Below are 20,743 nucleotides of genomic sequence, written 5' to 3'. Positions count from 1 at the left end.
GTAGGGAAGCGGACAATAAGTGAAATTTAAGAGTATTAGAAAATAAATTTGTCTATGCATTTATTCATTCTTTACTACGTATAGAATTACTTCACGAGCCTTGCATGTAGCAAAGTCATACAGTATATCATAATAATAGATCCCGCTCAATAGCAAGAATTACCATATGTTTCAATCTATCTTTAAGAATTGTTGACCACAAGTAATTCTTCATTAGTTTGAGGCGCGAGAAGCTTCTTTCACATGATTACACAATTATGGCTAATGCATAATGCTGTTTTTATATATCCCAAATAGGATTGGTGTTTTCCATAATGAATGACACCTCAAAATGACAATTTTTTTCTATATATTTCCTTATATTTAAAGGACTTTTTCATATATTTTGCAATAACGGGAGATTTCCAGGAGCTCCTGGTAAATCGACAGGAGGGCAGGAAATCAGTTTTAATTTATAAAATGGTTTAATTTAATAATTTATACACCTTGAATTAGTGCGGATCCTATGAAAGTGTGGATCCTTTGAAAGTGGGGGCCCACTGCGGCTGCATAGGTTGCAGTGGCTTAAGACTGGCCACGCAAAATAGCATCGTATTCTACACCGCCGGTCTACTAGTTTCATATTTTTATTTTCATGTACATAACAAAAAGAATGACACATTAAATAAGAATTGAAAAATCAAGAGATAAGTTATCAGCGGCATGCTCATAAGTAATCTAATTGTTCTCATCTCTCAAAAGATTTTCCCTATTTCCACCACTACTTCCTTTGATCATTACATAACGCAATATAAACAGGATAATATTGATATCCCTTACATTAAAAAGAAACAATATGACTAAATACAACCCTGTTTTATAATATATGATTTCATTTCTCTACAAGCATGAAAAGAGGAGGGGGGAACTCTATAAACACTTTAATAACATATCCAATATATCCAAAAATATTCTAAATACATGGTCAAGAGGCTAAGTACGCTTGAACTTGGTTTGGCTACCTATGAAGGGGACTCGAGCTTCGACACCCTACTTGGGCAGAGTTGTATTTACTGAGCTCCTAAAGGCAGCACAGAATAACCTTCTCCTAGATACCCCCACTGGTCCACAAATGAGATTGGACCAAAGCGCTCTGAGCATGCTATAAGCATGAAGTAGCGCTATTAAAAAGCCATCATTTATTTCCAATTTAGATTAAATCAGTGCTTAAAGACAAAGCCTTAACATTACAATTACACAATGACTAAGAAAACATATTTAATCAGGTATGACCAGAGATGAAGTGACCAATGATGAAATGACCGGTCATCCTATAGGGCTGAAGCTATAAAGGTCATCTGTTTCTGTAACTCACAATTAACAAGGTTGTCATATAGCCAGCACAACGACCAAGCTCTTTAATTTTCCCCTACTAATGTCAGGTATGCATTAGATTTAGCTGAACTTAGAGGCCCCCAAAAGATTCCCAAATTTAAAATCCCAGCCCACATCAGGATTCAGACCCGTACCCTCGTCAGTTCAGAAGCAAAACACTTTACTACTCAGTTACAGTACCTCCTAATTTTTTTATATACCAATATTCAAAGCCAAAAAGATTCCAGTAGTGTTAAAACTAAGATATCTCTTTTCTAGCATTTTATTTTAAAAAATCAACAGTCTCTTACCTCACTCATTGACAGTTCTGCGACAGATACATGTTCAGTTAGTTTTAAGTTCGGCAAAATAATAGGCACCGGATAAAAGTTTCTGTCTGCCTTTTTTGACATAGCCAGTAGTCTTGATGCTAAGGACAATGGTTCATCACTTTCAGTAGTACAAGACATTTTTATCTCCTGCTTTAGAACATCATCTGCCTGTAAGACAAAGAAATTTAATTCATAAACTACTAATTACAAAAAAAAATATTTGTTATAAATAGGAATGTAAATATTAAACAAATTTCCACATTGAAAATAATTAGCACCAACATTCCAGTGTGCTACTTATTTCACAAATTAAACCCTGAAATTATACTAGTCAACTTTTAAAAACACCCAAGATAACAATTAGATACTATAATTGAAAAAAAAAATGTTTCGCTAAATAAAGAAGCTGTACATCATCATTAATGAGTATTATATAATGACACAAAATTATTTCATAAATAATTGTTAACACTAAAAGCTTATAAAATGTTTTATTTCTTTATTTTCAACTACTGAAACTTCTGTTTATAGAAATAGATAAATAGAATAAATAGATAAAACACAGAGTAAAGGCATCCAGAGACTATCCCTCTTGAAGATCTACTAATCATCTACTAATACTACTAATAGTAATATTCTATATAGTTAGTTATACATGTAAATATATTGATCTAGAATTAGATCTAGATCTAGTCTAGATCTATATTTTGAATAAACCATTTGTAAAATGTTGTTTGTAAAATGTTTTACTTATTTCAGATGTTCCTTCAGAGTTGAAGATAATTACTTCCTAGTCCAAACCTCCCGCAGGACGGCGGGGGATGGGAGCGGGCAGGGTTTGAACCCGGGACCATCGATAAGTCCGAACGACAGTCCAGCGTGCAAACCGCACGACCAGGCAGCCATCCATTTGATTTGATTGTCATTGTAAATTTGCTTTCACTTTATACTTAGACTTAACTTAGGCATTGTAAACCTTAAACTAGATTTAGACTAGACCTTTAAAAACTAAAATCAACAACAGTCATCATAAAATTGCTCTGGCTGTTTATCCTAATAATTACTAAATACACACTAGCTGAACACAGAACTAGATCTACCTTAGTCAACACTAAACTTAAAAAGGAAACAACAGTCATAATCAATCATCACAATTTAGATCAATGCAACTTCAAAAATAACCTAACATACATATCCATAACATTAAAGAAGATTACCCATCACAAATGGAAGTTCTCAATCAGACACAGCAGAAATAAATACCTATCACAGTTAATATTAATAGCAGGAGATGTAGAGTCAAATCCAGGGCCTAGATCTAAAGATAGATGCAACATCTGCAAAAAAGTATGCACCATGAAACAGAAAGCCATTCAATGTGACACCTGCGATGAATGGTACCATGCATCATGTCTCCATATGAATACACCTGTGTATTATGCCTTAGTCAACAAAGACGCATCATGGCACTGTGTACCGTGTGGGTTACCTCAGTTTACATCAGGACTGTTTGATTCCTTTGATGAGGACACTTCTAACCCATACAACATCCTAAACACCATCCCAAACCAAACTCACCAACCACTAGCCAGATCCACTCCTGTTAAACCTAAATCTACTAAAATTAATACAACAGCCTCATACCAAAATACCTTAAAACCTTAGTAATACATTTTCAAAGCTTTAGGAACAAAACAGCAGACTTAGAAATTTTATTAGAATGTGAGAAACCAGACATAATTGCGGGAACAGAAACTTGGCTACATCCTGAAATTTATAATGCAGAAATTTTCAATAGTAATTATGAAATTTTTAGAAAAGATAGGGCTGATAATCATGGAGGAGTTCTTTTAGCAATAAAAAACACTCTTATAGCAGAAGAAATTATCTTACCTAACTCAAAAAATATAGAATCAACATTTTGTAAAATTAATACCACCTCAACATCCCTAATACTAGGCAGCATTTACAGACCACCAAATTCTAGTTTAGAATACATGCAGGAACTATGTAATCAGATTACTACACTTAAAGAGACAAATAAAAATGCAGTTTTTTGGATTATGGGTGATTTCAACCTACCTGATATAAATTGGAAAACACTAACCATAGATAAACACCAAAACCTTAAGGACATAAATGAGCTTTTCATAGAAAAGACAACCTAAGTTTAGATCAAATCATTAAAAAGCCAACCAGATTAAACAACACATTAGATCTCTTCTTAACCAAGAGACCTTGATTAGTAGTTGATTATGATATTATCCCTGGTCTATCAGACGATGAGATCTTAAAAATACACAGTCAGATAAAAGCAGTAGCCAATACAAAACCCAAAAGAAAAATCTTACTCTGGAATAAATGTAACCTAACACAACTACACCAAGCTGGATTAAACTTTCAACAAAACATTCTTATTAGAAAAAGACATTAACCAACCAGTCGATGACCTCTGGAATTTCATTAAAAACCATATTAAAAGCATTATAGAAAATCATATACCAACTAAATACACATCAAACAAAATAAATAAATGCTGGTTTAATAACAGACTAAAGAAGTTTTCTAAACAGAAGGAAAACCTATATAGAAAATTTAAAGAAACTAAGGCAGAAAGAGTTTACAAAAAGTATATAAAAATTAAAAACTTAACCCAAAAAGTAAGCAGACAGCTGCAGAGTGAATACATAAACAATGTATGGTCATACATTAAGTCTAAGAAAATGGAAACAACAGGCATAGCGCCATTAAAAGATGAACATAACATAATACATAATGATAATGAAACTAAAGCAAACATCCTACACAATTATTTTGCATCAGCATTCTCAGCCCCAGGAGACAAAGACATATTACTTAATTTCAACCAAGTAGACATCATAGAAGATATAGTAGTACAAGAAAATGGAATTCAAAATCTATTAGCCAACACTAAACCAAATAAAGCATCTGGACCTGATGGTATTCCAGCTAGATTACTCAAAGAACTAAGCAATGAGCTAGCCCCAGTGTTCAAAATACTCTTTCAGGCATCGCTTAACCAGGGCAGAGTACCAAAGGACTGGAAAGAAGCTAATGTCACCCCCCTATTTAAAAAAGGAGAAAAATCTGACCCAGGAAACTACAGACCAGCATCACATGTAAAATCCTAGAACACTTAATATGTAGCAACATCATAAACCACTTAGACAAACATAATGTCCTCACCCCATACCAACATGGCTTTAGGAAATATAGATCATGTGAAACACAACTAATAGAACTAATTGATGATTTTTCAAAATGTTTAGATAATAATGAACAAATAGATGCTATCTTACTAGATTTTACTAAGGTTTTGACAAAGTTCACCACCATAGTATGCTTAAAAAATTAAAATATTTCTGCATTAATGGTCCACTGCATCAGTGAATTAAAGATTTTCTGATAGGGAGAGAACAAACTGTAATAATAAATGGCTCTAAATCAACACAGATAACAGTAAACTCAGGTGTACCTCAAGGAACAGTCTTGGGTCCACTACCATTTTTAATTTACATAAATGATTTACCAAATTGCATTACTTCAGGAACAAAAGTCAGATAATTTGCAGACGATTGCATAATATATAGAACAATGAAAACAACACAAGTCACAGATATTTTACAAAGAGAATTAGATGAATTACAGAAATGGGAATCAGATTGGAGCATGTCTTTCCACCCAGAAAAATGTCAGTTGTTAAGAGTAACAAAAAAACTAAAACAAATTAATTCCACTCATCTTATTCATGGCAAACCAGTAACACAGACTAAAAATGCAAAATACCTAGGTGTTATAATAAATGAAAAACTGTCATGGAATCCACATATTGATGAAACTATAAAAAAAATCCAACAAAGCATTAGTGTTTATTAAAAGAAATTTCTATAAATCAAATAAGAACATAAAACTAAAATGTTATTTAACCTTGGTTAGGCCAATAATAGAATATGCATCCTCTGTTTGGGACCCCTCAACTCAAGAAAACATTAAGAAACTGGAACAGACACAAAATAGAGCAGTGAGATTCATAACAAACGAATATTCACATTTGACTAGAGTAACACCTTTAGTAAAATCACTAAATTTAGAAAGCCTTCATGACAGAAGACTCAAAAGTAAAGTAGCAATTATACATAAAACACTGAACCATAATCTTCAAATACAAAAACAAAATTTAATAAAATACTCTGAAAGACACAAATATAAAGGCACATTCCTCGTCCCATATGCTAGGACTAATTTGTACAAATACTCCTTCTTCCCTAGTGCTATTAGAGCATGGATAGGGTTGCCTGAGCTAGCCAGGAAAACCAGTGACTTGGCAGAATTTAAGTCATTGGTTAATATGCATGACTAAACGTATGACGTGTAGGACGTAATCATCTTCTTTTTTGAAGTAACGTCTGTATTATATAAGATAAGATAAGATGAAAAGATTAGCTGGCACAGATTGGGGAGCTAATCACAACATCCTGAAAAAGATGTATACCAGTTACATGAGACCTGTACTAGAATATGGTGCCACAGCAGGGGGCTCAGCAGCCCAAACAAACCTAAGAAAAACAGACAAGGTTAAAAATATTGGTCTAAGGATAATCAATCAAAACAACACCCATAAGAGCTATGGAGGAAACCGCTGCCCTGATTTCTCTGGATGAAAGAAGAGAAATAAAAATCCTTTCCCAATTCACTAAATTGGAAACATTGGAGAGGCACCGACTCAGAACAAAAATCCACAAAACTGACAAAAAAAATGTCTCAAAAGGACCAATTTCATACAGGAATCTCTAAACCTAAAAAAGAAACACCAACTTGAAAAAATTACTCTGGAATCGTCGATACACTATAATGAATCTCCACCCTGAGACAAAAGCCCTCTTTCTACTATAAGGGACCATATTGAAAACATAAAAAGAAAATCTGATTACAGACCAACAGAGCTCAAGAAAATAGTGAACTGTTTTCTACATACCAATTATCCTAGCAATCTGTGGATCAGAGTTTACATGGATGGCTCATCCCATAAAGCCACCACAAATGGAGGAGCTGGAATACTTATTGAATGGCCAGATGGAGGAAAACTAGAATAATCCATTGCAACTGGAGAGCTCTCTGACAGTCACAGAGCAGAAAGGGAAGCACTAGCACTAGCTGCTACCATGCTAGCAAATCATCCAAGTTCCCCACACAGTCAGATTGTCTTTCTAACTGATGCAAAAACAACTCTCCAAAGCTTGCAAAACTCTTATTCCTCTTATATTAAAAACCTCATAACAGCACTTACAAAGCTCAACAACAACAGCAAAAAAAAAATGTTATTCAATGGATACCAGCTCATATACAACTAGAAGGAAATGAGAAGGCTGACACACTCGCCAAGAGTGGGAGAACTAACTCACAAATAAACTCTGCACTCTATCCAGAAGAATTGAAGAAATTAATTGTAAATAAAATAAATGAGAAAACAGAATGCGACAACACATGTACCGGAAGCTCAAAATTGGAACCAATGAAATCTGCCCATGTGAGGTATCACCAGAGAATGCCGACCACATCCTTCAAAACTGCTCTCTTTACCAAGAGGCCCGTATAAGACATTGGCCCCAAATCACCCCAATAGAAAGAAAACTATATGGAGAGCTCCCTGATTTGGAAACCACTGCGCAGTTCATCTCATGTATTGGTCTAGTTATCTGAACACTCCAACATAACAATGAGAACAAAGAAGAAGAAGAAGTATATAGTTTATATTTCAACCATTACTCCTTGATAATCTTAGTTCTAATATTGTTATGCACATTCTTACAAAAGAGTTTGCAATATTAGTAAATCAGTCAAAACAATTTTTATTATAGATTTAAGCTTGTCATTTCGCATTCTTATTTCTACTTAATATAACTTCCTTCACCTATCACTTAGTCTGTTGAACTGTTGGGGCACCACACAAGATCCGTTGACCATCTTTTCCCATTCCTCTCTCTCTTTTGCCTTGGATAGAACTGATTTCAATGACAGGCCTGCGCATCCTTTTATGTTTTTTTCCTATTGCTTTCTCTATCTGCCTCTTCTTTTTCCTGGTACTACTCCCTGCAAGTCCTGAAGACTCAGTGATATGACCATAGGGTTTAAGTTTGCATCTTTTGACCAGGTCATTGTGGGCTCCAATTGCTATATTAATCCTGATTCTAATCTCTTCATTTGTGATGCAGTCTTTGTAAGTGATACCTAGGATCTTACTTTAGCATCTCAATTCCATTGCTAGGATGCTCCTTTCGAGATCTGCAGTCAGTTTCCAAGATTCACAGGCATGTAAGAATGTGAAGGTGATCAGTGAGCTCATCAGTCTGATTTTAATGTCTACGGCTATGCCTTTGTTTAAACACCACCCCCTCAAATGGTACAGTCCACCATCAGAAGCAGTTTGCCAGAGCAAGGCCCTAGGAGCCACATGTGAGAGATTTAGGGGTTGGAAAGTGACCAGTAAGGCCATCCAAAGGTGCAACATGCTGGACCATCAAAGGTACTACCCATTTCCAGCTCCCCCTACGCAGTAATTCATGTAAATATAAAATAATGCATCGTGGTACTACTCATTAGACAAATGTAGTCCACAGTCTGATGCGGCTATAAACAAATGATAGCTTTAGTTGCTGACCAAAGCTATAGAGCCCAGTGTGAAGCTTACATGCAAGAAGAAGTTGTAATATAAACTTCTTTGTTTGTTATTTATTCTGAATAAATAGAAGACCAACTCTAGAGATTATCATGACATGACTTCAAATAATTTTGTCACAATAGTACTAGAACTATGCTTTCACTCATTATTTAAAATGTATGATATTGATTGCTTTCCAGCTTAATAAATTTACACTAAAATACAAACCGATGAAATATGAGATTAATGAAAGGACTGCCTTGTATGGCTGATGAATGAATATTTTAAGATTTCTCTGTATGTAATAAGCATATTTTATATTAGCTTTCTGTTATTTTTACTCATTGTGCACCTTTCTAGATCTAATACTAGTAACTATTTTATTAAATGTATTACCTACTATAAACTAGAAATGAAATACCTGATGTCCAGGGATTACATTATAAGTTTGACCATGGCTGTAATTTTCAAATGGCTGCATAGAAGAAGTTACTTCATCTCCTTCAGTCTTTTCAATTTTTACATGTGACAACTTCATGTCTTGTAGTTCACATGACTGTGTTAACAAACATATTTCATTAAGACTTTCTTTCTTCTCATGTTTTATTACATTGCCCGGGTCAAGACTAGACTCATGTTCTATATCAGCCATCAGTGATACTTTGATGTCTTCTTCTTCTTCAGATAACTGTATTAACAAATATTCTTGAATTTGGTACTTTACTTGTACTTTTTACTAGCAGCATGGATTTCAACAATGCTTCAATTGGTCCATTAACAATGTTACTGAAGAAAAAAGAAATGAGAGAGTTAGATTAGAAATCTTGATGTAACGCAGGAAAAAATAAATAAGGGTGACAACTAGTTCTTTCAAGGAAAATATAACAAACAAATGTTCAGCATGGTTATCAGAAGTGTCAACACAGTAAATGTCTACACAGTAAATGTCAACACAGTAAATGTCTGTGTGGTGCAAGGCACACATCCTGAACTAGAAGGTAACAAACAAAAAGTGTTACAATTTCTTGTGTGTCAATCCTTTACATTATTGAATGACATTGCTGCTGTCTTAGAGATTTGTACAAACTTATAGATGTATGTGTAAATGTAAAGAAAGGTACTTTAAACTGATGATTATTAAATACAAAAGGAGAAAAACAATGGTGGTCCAAAGATGTGGCATTGAAAAAGTTCTTCAGGTCACTCTTAAACAAACAATTATCTCTCTAAATCAGTATTAAATTCTTGTGCTTGACAAATTTGAAAAGAATAGTGTATTAAAATCAGACCCAGTATCAAAATACATAGCATTCGAAGATGCTTTACAACAGCATTTGTTTTCTTACATGTCTTTGAACTTACCAAACCTCTTTCAAATTACCTTGAAACAAATAAAATGGATGTTTTGAGAGCATCTAATATGATGTCTATAACAAAACCAAGATCAAAAAAAATTTTGAAGTGGTGTAGAAAGATAATGCAAGGAGAAAAGGAAAATGATTATATAACTCTCGATGCTCATTCATTGTGTGTGGGTAATTCAAGTAATTGGATAGTCAAGACATCTACTGATCTAGATCTAGAAATTAGACACAAGGTCTAGAGAAAGTAGAGAGTAGAGACAGAAGAGTGACTAAGTCTAGTAAAGTAAGGCACTAACTAACTTCATGACACGGTGTAAGAGTGTATAGATCTATCCTAGATCTATATTATATATAGTATCAGTCACTTACTGAACTTACTGTCTGTGTGACAGTGTGTCACTAAGACGACTTAGTCTAGAATATTACTTTATGTGACTAGATACACAGAATCAGGTTTCTCTTATATTTTAAGAATATGCAGAAAAAAATGCAGATTATAAATATGTTGTTTGAATTTTCCAGAGATAAATAATTTTTTAAAATATATGCATTTAATTAATTTCTTATTACTGTATATTGACAGGGGACATGACAATTCGTTCACTGACATTTCGTTCACCGACAAATCGATCACAACTTTTTGTTCATGCGACTATTCGTTCATGCAACATATCGCTCACCGACTTTTATTCTAATACTAGACCAGTGCAAGACATAGGCTAGCGAGAGATCAAAGCGTAAATCTCTAACTAGATGAAGGACAATAAAAATTCTAATTCATTATACCTAAGATCTAGACCTACATCATTATTACTATTCCTTTGTAATAAATTATAGATCTAGAATAGTTTTATATTTCACTTTTATTTAGTAGTAAACCTTTAAGAGTACTTACAAGAGAGATTGCAACTTGAACCAGTATAAGTAGGCCTATATTCAAAGTGATGATTTTTACTGAAAAACAATACTAAATAACAATTGCTACAAAATATACCAAGAAAAGGCCCAGCATGGTGGATGAATATTGGATTTAGATCTACCATTTCTGTTGTTTTCATTTATCTTAGGCTTAGATCTATAGGGATCTACCCAGGTGTAAAGATAAAAGCATAGATCCAGTCAACCTTTATCTACATTCCAGACTTAGCCTAAGCATAAGGACAGGACAGTCACAATACTAGATCTATCTAAATCTAATTCTAAATGCTAATAATGCCAAAGTCTGTTTCATCCTATGCTAAATGTAGATCAAGATCTAAATCTTCATTATTACTATTCAATATTCAAAGAAGTATAAATAGAACAATTAAACAGCTTCTTCAGTTGTAAAAATTGTGGGTGTGTCTTGGACAAGCAAAAAAATGAAGCATAGCCATGATGTTGTAGATTTTTACAGATAAACAATACTAAAAAAAAAAAAAGAAAATGGGCAAAGAATCAGAATGCCCACAGTGGATGATTATTTGATGTATGGTAGATTCTTATAACTGAACACCGACTTTCGGGAACTAGGTCAATTTTTTATTTTATTTTTTTTATTTGGTGACGGTTTAACTTACAAAAAAACTGAAAGCAGATTCTTATTCTGCAACTAAAGGACAATAAAAATAGCTGTGTTACTTTGTATTACCACCCATAGTCAAGATTTTATTTTAAAATAAATTGGGTCACTTCATGCTCCTATTTTGAACGCAGTTTTTGGGCTTTCTCCTTTAGTTGAACAGTGAGCACCAGTGTTGAACACTACTATGTAAATGCTAATAAATTATATCTGTGTTACTTAAAAATTATTTAGATTGTAGTCAAAGAAGTAGATTCACTTTTGCAATATGTATTTATAGTCTATTTCCTCATATACTCTCTCTCTCTCTTTCTCTCTCTCTCTCTCTCTATAGACGTACTGGCACAGGCAGTGATATTACTTGATGCTGATTTCAATGTAGTCATTTCGTTGAATAAGTCTGGGTGTTTCGAGCGTTTTGACATTAAAGTAACGCCATATAAGTGATGACTTTTTATCAGCCATTATTATTATTATTTAATTTACTAAATGCCCTTGCAAGCCACTTTTATACCCGTGGCTTGTGTAACAAAATACTTGTAGGGGTGTGTCCTGTAGTTCAGCGCTCTAATTTACATTTCTCTTTAAGTTAACAAACTTAGTGTCATCATCTAGTGACCTCTAGACAGTGTCAATATGTCTTAACAATTTGGTTTGTGGTCCAGACCCTTCATTGACAACCTATCTCATAATAAACAAACTCATACCAGATTAACCTTATAGAGATTTGGCTTGTAGTCCCGCCCCTAATAAAAATTCTACTCCAAGTAAACAAACTCAGTTCCCTCATAAGATGTGACCTCTAGAAAGTGTCAACACGTTGACATCTGGCTTAATGTGGTCAGCTGCCTATCCGTGAACTCAATGTTATGGACTAAACAAACAAAAGGAGGTGGGGGTGCTCATCTCTACCTCTGGAGATATACTCGCACATCTAGATAGATTATCAGCGTGACGTAGTTAAGGAATATTACGTGTTTACAAGACCACTCAAAGGTCAAGACAAGCTTTTAAAATGTGCCAGACATCGCTGCTATGTATGTAATACGAATTTATAATGTAAAGTCTAGTCCACCCCTCCCCCCCCCCCAATAACAAACCTAGTTCCCTCGTGTGACCTCTAGAGAGTGCTTACGTCCATCGTATCTGACTTGGGGTCACCTGTCAATCAATGAACTCAATGTGATGGGCTAAACTAATAAAATCGGAAGGGTGTTGTTTATCTAGAAATATACCTGGTTACATTAGAGGTGTGGCTCTTGTAGTCCAGCCCCCCCCCCCCCCAATAAAGATTAACTACTAAGTAAACAAACTCAGTTCCCTCGAAAGGTGTAACCACTAGAGAGTGTCAATACGCTGACATTAAACCTACGTCCATCGTATTTAACTTGTGGTTACCCACCCATAAAAAACTAAATGTGATGGACTAAACAAATAAAAGGGGGTGGGAGTTGTTCATCTCTACCTCTGGAGATATACCCGCACAGCTAGACAGACGTCTGGTCAGCATGACGTAGTCAAGGAATGTAGCATTTTAACATGTTAACTAACTTACTCAAAGGTCAAGACAAATTGAAAAAAGTGCCAGCCATTGCTGCTCTGTATGTAAAGCGCATTTATGATGTAAAGTTTCATCTCTATTTATATTAAGTTATTAACACGCCTTGTCTTTATAATAAACGATGTTTGGTGCATATTCATAATGGCTCTATTTTTAAGCAAATTATTTTGTTTTCATATAAACATTAATACATTCTATAACAGACAGTAATGGAACTAGGTCCAATTTATGCATATTAAATTATGTACTTTTTACTATCCGGTTTACTATCCGGTAGTGATATCCGACCGGAGCCGAATAGCACCGGATAGTAAAAAATGCCGGATATTCGGCAGAAGCCGGAGCCGGAGGGACTATCCGGTGCACCCCTAATATATATATAGTTTATTTATTTAAATACCTATATAATCTATGTGTAGAAACAGACAGAAATAAATTTATATAGATTATAGAGCTATAATTTAATTATTTTAATTTAATAAACATGATATTTTCTACTAGGCTACTTGTATTTTCTCTCTGTCTTTCTTTTATTTCCCATCCAAGGACCCTCTTCTTGTTTTCATAATTTGGATGTTCGTTTTGTGACACCTTAACACCCCTTCCTCCCATAAATGCTTATAATTCTTTTCATGACTTTCTCCCCCTTCTCTCCACTGCCTGTTGGATAGTTTGTGACACTACACGCTGAGTGTATACCTCTCCTCACCGCCAGCTTATTTGCTGGTGTGATCACCTGCAGTGGACATGGTCTCTGGCTTCAAATTAGCAGCCTGCACTTTTTCTTTCATTCATAAGTTATATATTCTAGATATCTCGATCTAGGTCATGTTTATTCATTGAAAAAATAATAGATTTATTAATCCCAATAATATCTCTTTTTACGATTTTGCTGTGTTCAAAAAGAAGAAAAAGCTGAATTCATTATTATTTGTTTGAACACCCCCTTTTTAAATTTTATTTAACAGCTAACAGTATAAATGTGATTGGAATGTCTTTCTAAATATGTTTGGAAGCTTATTTTGATATGCCCATCAGCCTACAATTAAACAGGCTCATAATTTAGCCTTCATCCCTTATATGGGTATGAATTGCCGGGTGAGGTTAAAACAACAGCTTTACATACATGGTTACTGAGAATCTAAATAACTGCCATCTGCTTTGGAAAAACGGAACAAAATTACCGTAACTTATCTAAAATTGGACATGTGCAGTCCCAAAACGTCGTTTTTAGCTCCAAACATAAAAACAAATGGATTACAAACAAAAGAAAAGTGACCCATTCAAAAAGGAGAATTGGATGGAGTGTTCAAAATATAAGAACCTCCTCTAGATCTACCATTTCCTTTCTTTTTATTTATCATAAGCTTTGATCTAGAGAATCTAGAGATATAATATATATAATATGTACAAATAATGTAGATCTATATAGTATATATAGAGTCTAAATCTAGAGATAAAAGCTTAGATCTAGTCAATCTCGATCTACACTCTACACCTAGCCTACTGAAAATAATAGATTTAGACATTAGTATCATCATATAATGAATTATAATGACATCATTATCATATTCATAATGATAATCATAATCTAAAAAAAAATGACTAAATTTAAATAGTAAATTCCTAAATTACTATAAGACTATACTAATGACTTTAAATGACTAATTAAAGTAAAGTAATTATTATTATTTATAATAATATTATTAAATATACCGTTATATAGTGTATGAAATTAACACTCTGGATTTGTGATAAAACTAGCGTAGTCATGGCGACGTTTTTATAAATCGTAAAAAAAGTAATAATAAATGTCTAAGTCTAAATAAAGCCAAATGATGAAACCTTCTAATTTCTATGTAAACAAAGGATGAAGAACTCTTTTATAAAGTAAAAATAGTTCCACTGTTGCTAGTTAAAAAGTTTAATTTAAAAATGCAACAAAACAAAGGTAGGGTATAAACGTCTATGGCAGGGGTTCTCAACCTGTTGGTCGCGATTGACGAATTGCCAGGGGTCGCCAAAGACAGGGCCGGCCTTAGGCCACTGCAGCCTATGCGGTCGCAGTGGGCCTCGCGCTTTCATAGGCCCCGCGCTAATTCAAAGTGTACATTATTAAATTAAACCATTATAACGTATATAAAATAACAGGGTTTTCGCGACCTTCTGATTTTCCTGGGCCTCCAGGAAATCTCACGAAAGGGCCAAAATATACGATAAAGTCATGATCTTTTTTTTTAATTTATTCAAATCTCCGGAAGAATAGACGAAATTGACATTTTGGGGTGCCAATAAATAAAAAGTGGCATTGCGAGCTTTCATTTGATAAAAAATTTATTGCAAAGACGAAAGTAGGCCTATTTTCTAATAAAAAAAAATGTTTTTGACATTATGCTTATCCCTAGCCAGACTAGGCCCCGCGCGATCCGTTTCGCATAGGCCAAAGACCATCGAAAAAATGAATTGTTATTGTCTATTTTTCTATTGTTGTATGTGTGAGCGCGGGGGGGGGGGGGGACGCAGAAGAGTGGGGGGATAGTAAAAAGGGGACGCCGAGCATAACCGCTGGTCTATCGAATAGACGGGCATAGACGTTCCGTGCGTTTAGGGGCAGACAGACCGTCTATGGGATAGACACTCCACACTGAATGAGTGAAGAGTGTCCATTAAAGGTGCGCAACTCTCGTAATAAAATGGATAAAGGGGGAGATGATTCATAGCGCTTTTCTAAGCGCAGTGCCAATACATTAGCAAGATTAGAGATTAAATAAGATGTACAAGCATATACATTTCGCATCAAATTGCAAAATATATACGAAAATTCCTGGAAATGCAATATATAAACATGCACATATGCAATGGTTATGTTTCTTACTTACGACAGCGAGAAATACACAATGTAGCCTACACATTAAACAGAAATGAAATAAGCAAAATCCAAATAATATTATCCAGCAAGAAATATACACAAACTAATTAAGGTGGAACTGTGAGTAAGTTCGGCTTACCACCAGGTATTCCTCTAGCAGTAGGAATAAATTAATAATAATAATAATAATATAATAATAATAATAATTATATAAGTTGTTTAATAATAAAAAAGATTTTGCCTGTTTTTAAGTATAACATTTAATGTGAAGGGTGTGCCTGTTTTTGAGAGCAAATGCGATCTTATCGAGGCTCCAGAGCCGACAAACAAACTCGCATTTCATCGTCTATTGTAAGAAGTCTCTTTCTTTTCTTAGACTTGATTTCAGTCAGTGCTGAAAATACAAATTCACAAAACAATGATGATGCAAATGGAAGAATTATTTTGATCGCTTTGATTGCAGGATATAACTTGTTGATTGAAATCCAAAACACATCCAGGATTTTCTCGGCAAAATTTGATTTAAGAACTGCATCAATTTTTAAATCTATGAGCTGCTCTGCTTCTTCAGTTGTCAGATTTGTAGCTACATTGTTTCCAAAATGGATAGCTGACCCATCCATATTCATTACTTCCAACTGTTGGAAAGTAATGCTGCAATGCTGACTGCAGGTGTGTCAAAGTGTCCAGAATTTTGGGGGTGATTTCTTTATTGGAAGCACATTCATTGTAAGTAGGAAAGCAGTCGAACACTCCTTTCGAGATCTTACTTTGACACAAAGACAATTTTTCACCGAATGACTTCAGTATTGAGGATGTCGTGATGATGGTTTCCGATGCCACCTTAACCCACCAGATCTCGTCATGAATAGAAAATTCAAAGTCTTTTTTTTTCAGCCTCCAAGAATGAATCAGCTCAGCCTTGAGTTGGACGACAGGCTTCAACACTTTTTCCCTGGAGAGCCAACGAACGTTGGTGTGATACAGGAGACATTTTTAGTCTGAATTCATTGCTTTACAGAGCTGAGAGAAAAGTCGGGATGTAAGGGGTCGATATTTGATGAAGTTAACAACAATCCCGAACAGTCATCTAATCTTTCGGCAAAGATTTGAAGGCAAAAGCTTCTCTGTGGATCATGCAGTAAACAACTAATACATTTGGATTTTCTTGACGCACAAGAGTGACGAGTCCTTTTCTATTTCCCTGCATGGAATGACAACCATCGGTGCAAACGCTGACACAGTTTTTCCACTGTAGTTTGAAGAGCAAAATGTTTTCATTCACCACATTGAAAATATCTTCGCCTTTGGTCGTAGTTGGTAAGTCTTTGCAAAATAAGAATTCGTTGACGCATTTTTCATCCTTTATGAAACGAATAAATGCTAGCAGCTGGGCTTTGCCGCTAACGTCAATGGATTCATCAACTTGAAGAGACCACAGCAGACACTTTATCGTCAGTCACGTCGAAGTGTTCGCAGATTTGATCTTGTAAATCTGACGATAAGTCTTCAATTCTGGGCGAGATAGTATCATTTGACAAAGGATTTTTTTTTTACATTTTCGTCGGCATCGGGTCCAAGGACAGTCTCAGCAACTATTGCTGAAGCTGGTGCAATGAACAATTCAGCCTCTCTCTGTGTGTGCTTTCTTGCGTTTTGCTAATAACTGAGCAACCTTATAACTTGCAATCAATCCCTTTTCTGGCAGCTTTAGGTAGTTCGTCAGTTTCTTAGCTTGTTTATTTTGTTGAGACCTGATACTTTCCAAGTATTCCTTCGGTTGCGCTTTTACAGACGGATGTTTTGTTTCCAAGTGTCTCTTCAATTTGCTTGCAACAAGCCCCCCATTCGACAGAGTTGCATTACAGATCAGACAGAAAGGGAGTGGAGATTCCTCAGGTCCAGAAGATATGAAATTATATCCGATGTAATCTTCTTTGTACCTTTGTTTGGTTCCTTGCTTTTCATTGAACGCTTTCGCCGTTTCATTCCTGCTAACGTATTTCTCCATAGATAACAACGAATAAGGCTTATTGCTAATTTGTTATTATTAGCATACACCTACACAATTTAAATGAAACACATCGCTTATTATTATCGTTACCAATTCAAGAACTGCTAAGTGGGAGTGTCATCGCAACGTAAAATAAAAATGTAATAGTAGACAGACCTGTGTAACGCTGCACTTGTGGCGTTCTGAAAACTCCCGCGGCACACCAGTGAATAATCTCCTTGATCAAAGAGAGACGTTGGTAAGGGGTGGAAGAAAAAATGAAGTATATTCCAGCCCATGTGGTGTCGAGTGTAGCTTCAGACACCCAGTGCCTATGACCAATGCCCGTGACGGGAGTGTATATATTGCCCCGGGTCAAGGGGAGATAAGCGAAAAGTCGTGGTCCTGTTGTCCCCAAGGTGGTGGACTTTTTTTTTTAGGATACCTCAGCTTTTTAGCTTTTGACTTCAGTTGTCGAGCTGTTTACATCCTAGGAATCCTTGGGCTTTTGCCTCTTTTCTTTGCCTCTGTTTTTGGGCATTGCCTCTTTTTTTGTGGGCTATCGGCCTCTTTATTGGGCTTTTTTTTTCTTTTTTTTTTATTAACAAAAAGATGCATATTTTATTGGTAAGCTTACAAATTGAATAATTACATTTTAAAGTACAATGATTGCAAACATGGCAATGCAAATAGTTACATTTAGGTTGTCATAATATTTTAACGTTTTAAATTGCTTTGTATATGGCATTTTTTTTTCCAATAGCATATAATGAATATTTTTAAAATTTAAGGTTCTTAAAATATATGTGGTGAGAATGTCAACAATAGGTAATTAAATAGAAACAATCAAAAAGTGAAAGTAGAAACTTAACTGATATTAAAACTTAAACATCGTAGTCACATTTTTTTCCACTTTGTCTACATTGCTTATGGTTGTTTCCCTTGTGCTTTGCTACATTGCGCCAGTTCTTTATATTAACTTCTATCAAACGTGCATACACATCTATGTGTGTACACACTTATGCGAACATAGTCATTTAAACATTTTTATTGTTTCTTTTGTTGTCTCCCTTCATATGACAATTTTTGATTTCCTCCCTTGAGATTTGGAAAACTACTTCCTTATCATCAAGATCGAAATCCTGTCTGCCAGAGTCAGTCGGGAGTTTCTGTTCTGAGACAATTTCTCTGTGGCTTTTTTTTTTTTTTTTGGTCACAGGGGCCAATAAAAATTTGATGCAAAAGCTTGTTGAGATATGAGGTTATGTTGATGCTCAATAGAAGAACTAAAAATGAAGAACCGTGTCTGTATAGAAAGTAAACGTCAACAAGGTAGTCACAAGGTCAAGGCGTGGCCTTCGTGATTGTGTACTGTCTTGAATTGTCTTGACCCTTGTCAATTTCAAGGGGCGATCACTGTTTTTTTTATTATTATTATTTGGAGTACTAGCTTTTTTAATTATATGGTTACAGGGTTTTTAAATATATAAAAGGGATCACTTGGGATATATATCTATACACACGCATACACACTCGCATACACATATTCATATATATATATTTCCTTTTCTTTAAGTTAGTGGACACTCTTGATATATTTATTTAGCGCTATATTTTAGCAATAATTTTCTTAAAAATGTGATCTAATAATACTTTATTAAGCTATACAGTTTATTATGGTAGACAATTTGTAGGTAGGTATTCCAAATAAGGTTTCTATATTCTGATAAAATAATTACATTGATATCTCTTAGTTTTTTATTTATGGCTTTAGGTACTTTATTTAAAAAAATAGCTGTATTTACATTTGCACAGGTCTGACTGTTTGCGTCAATAATATCTTCTAGTTTTTTTTTTGCTTCCTCAACCAACTCACATTCACTAAATGTTTCTCTGGGTTTCGGTTTTCTTTATTACAAATTACACAGGTATATCTGGACCCTGTTGTAGTTGGGAGTCTTTCTTTTATTGGGGTCATCCCAAAGAGTAATCTAGTATTTTGAATAAGTAGTCATGGTCAATTCTGTCGAAAGCTTTTTCTTGATCAATGGACTTGAGGGCTGCTTTCAAGTCTTTGCCTTTACAGTAATATATAATGTCTCGTAGAAAGTTGTTCAGTTCGTCTATATTTTTTTCCGGGTTGCTACAGTCGTGGCCTCCGTGACCCGTATGTCGAAGGTGCCGCTACAGTACTGGTCTTGTCCTAGTAGGTGGGGTATAAGGGGCCTAACTCTTAAAAGAATCATTTTGGTCAGCAGTTTATAGTCTGCATTTAAAAGGGAAATGGGTCTAAAGTCACTAAATGTTGTGTTGTTTTCAGGGGTTTTTTTTTGGTAATAGTGTGATGTATGCAAGAAGTCTATAGGCGTCTGTCCTGTTTCTAACATGTCATTGTATAGTCTTAGTAGTAGGGGTCCTATTTGGTAGAAAAAGGTTTTATAGATTTCATATGTCAAACCGTCTGGGCCAGGAGATTTGTTATTTTGTGTTGTGTCTAAAGCAGCCCTCAACTCCTCTAATGTAAAGGGTCTATTTGTCGTTTATTTTTCTGATGGGTGTAATGTTTTACAGTGTTTTAGTAGTATGTTTTGTGCGTCTGTATCTGTTTGTTCTTCACTAAATTTTTAGTGTTTTACAATGTATCTAACAAACGGACGGAACACACTATATATATATATATATATATATATATATATATATATATATATATATATATATATATATATATATATATATATATATATATATATATAGTATTATTTAGTATCCATACAATTTGGACATAATTTAAAACAACAATTAATATGTAGTTGTTAATATTATCGCGTTAACTAACATGCAGTTCAGAGATAGTACATTGAACTTTTTTTTTCTTTTACGAAAATGTGTTTTTTTCTTGAGGACCTGAATAAGAGATTGACCCTTTACAAAACAGTTAGATCAATTAGATATTCATTACAATTTAGGACATCAGTTAGGCCAAGTTCACATCTAACTTCACATTCACCTATCTTTTAGTCAGCTGGACCGC

At 34.6% G+C, this 20,743-nt stretch overlaps 1 protein-coding gene across 3 annotated transcripts in view; it reads right to left on the bottom strand.

Annotated features, from left to right (window-relative positions):
* The window catches only part of LOC106071164 (zinc finger protein ZFP2-like), a 40,898-nt gene extending 26,184 nt beyond the window's left edge, over positions 1-14,714 (bottom strand). For 2 of the 3 annotated variants that reach the window (XM_056041356.1, XM_056041354.1), the window contains exons 1-3: positions 14,567-14,714; positions 8,786-9,150; positions 1,665-1,853 (exon numbers count right to left, since the gene is read on the bottom strand). In XM_056041356.1, coding sequence (XP_055897331.1) covers positions 1,665-1,853; positions 8,786-9,016 — 420 coding nt within the window. In that variant the 5' untranslated portion in view covers positions 9,017-9,150; positions 14,567-14,714. Of the gene's footprint in view, positions 1-1,664; positions 1,854-8,785; positions 9,151-10,623; positions 12,370-14,566 lie in introns of those variants that run through there. The other variant, XM_056041355.1, reaches the window with a different exon arrangement.
* Positions 14,715-20,743: the final 6,029 nt, after the last annotated feature.

This window comes from Biomphalaria glabrata, chromosome 9 (assembly GCF_947242115.1).
Source record: "Biomphalaria glabrata chromosome 9, xgBioGlab47.1, whole genome shotgun sequence".
Taxonomy (NCBI): domain Eukaryota; kingdom Metazoa; phylum Mollusca; class Gastropoda; family Planorbidae; genus Biomphalaria; species Biomphalaria glabrata.
Note: the sequence above shows the minus strand (reverse complement) of the source record. Positions and strands in the feature narration are given on the sequence as shown.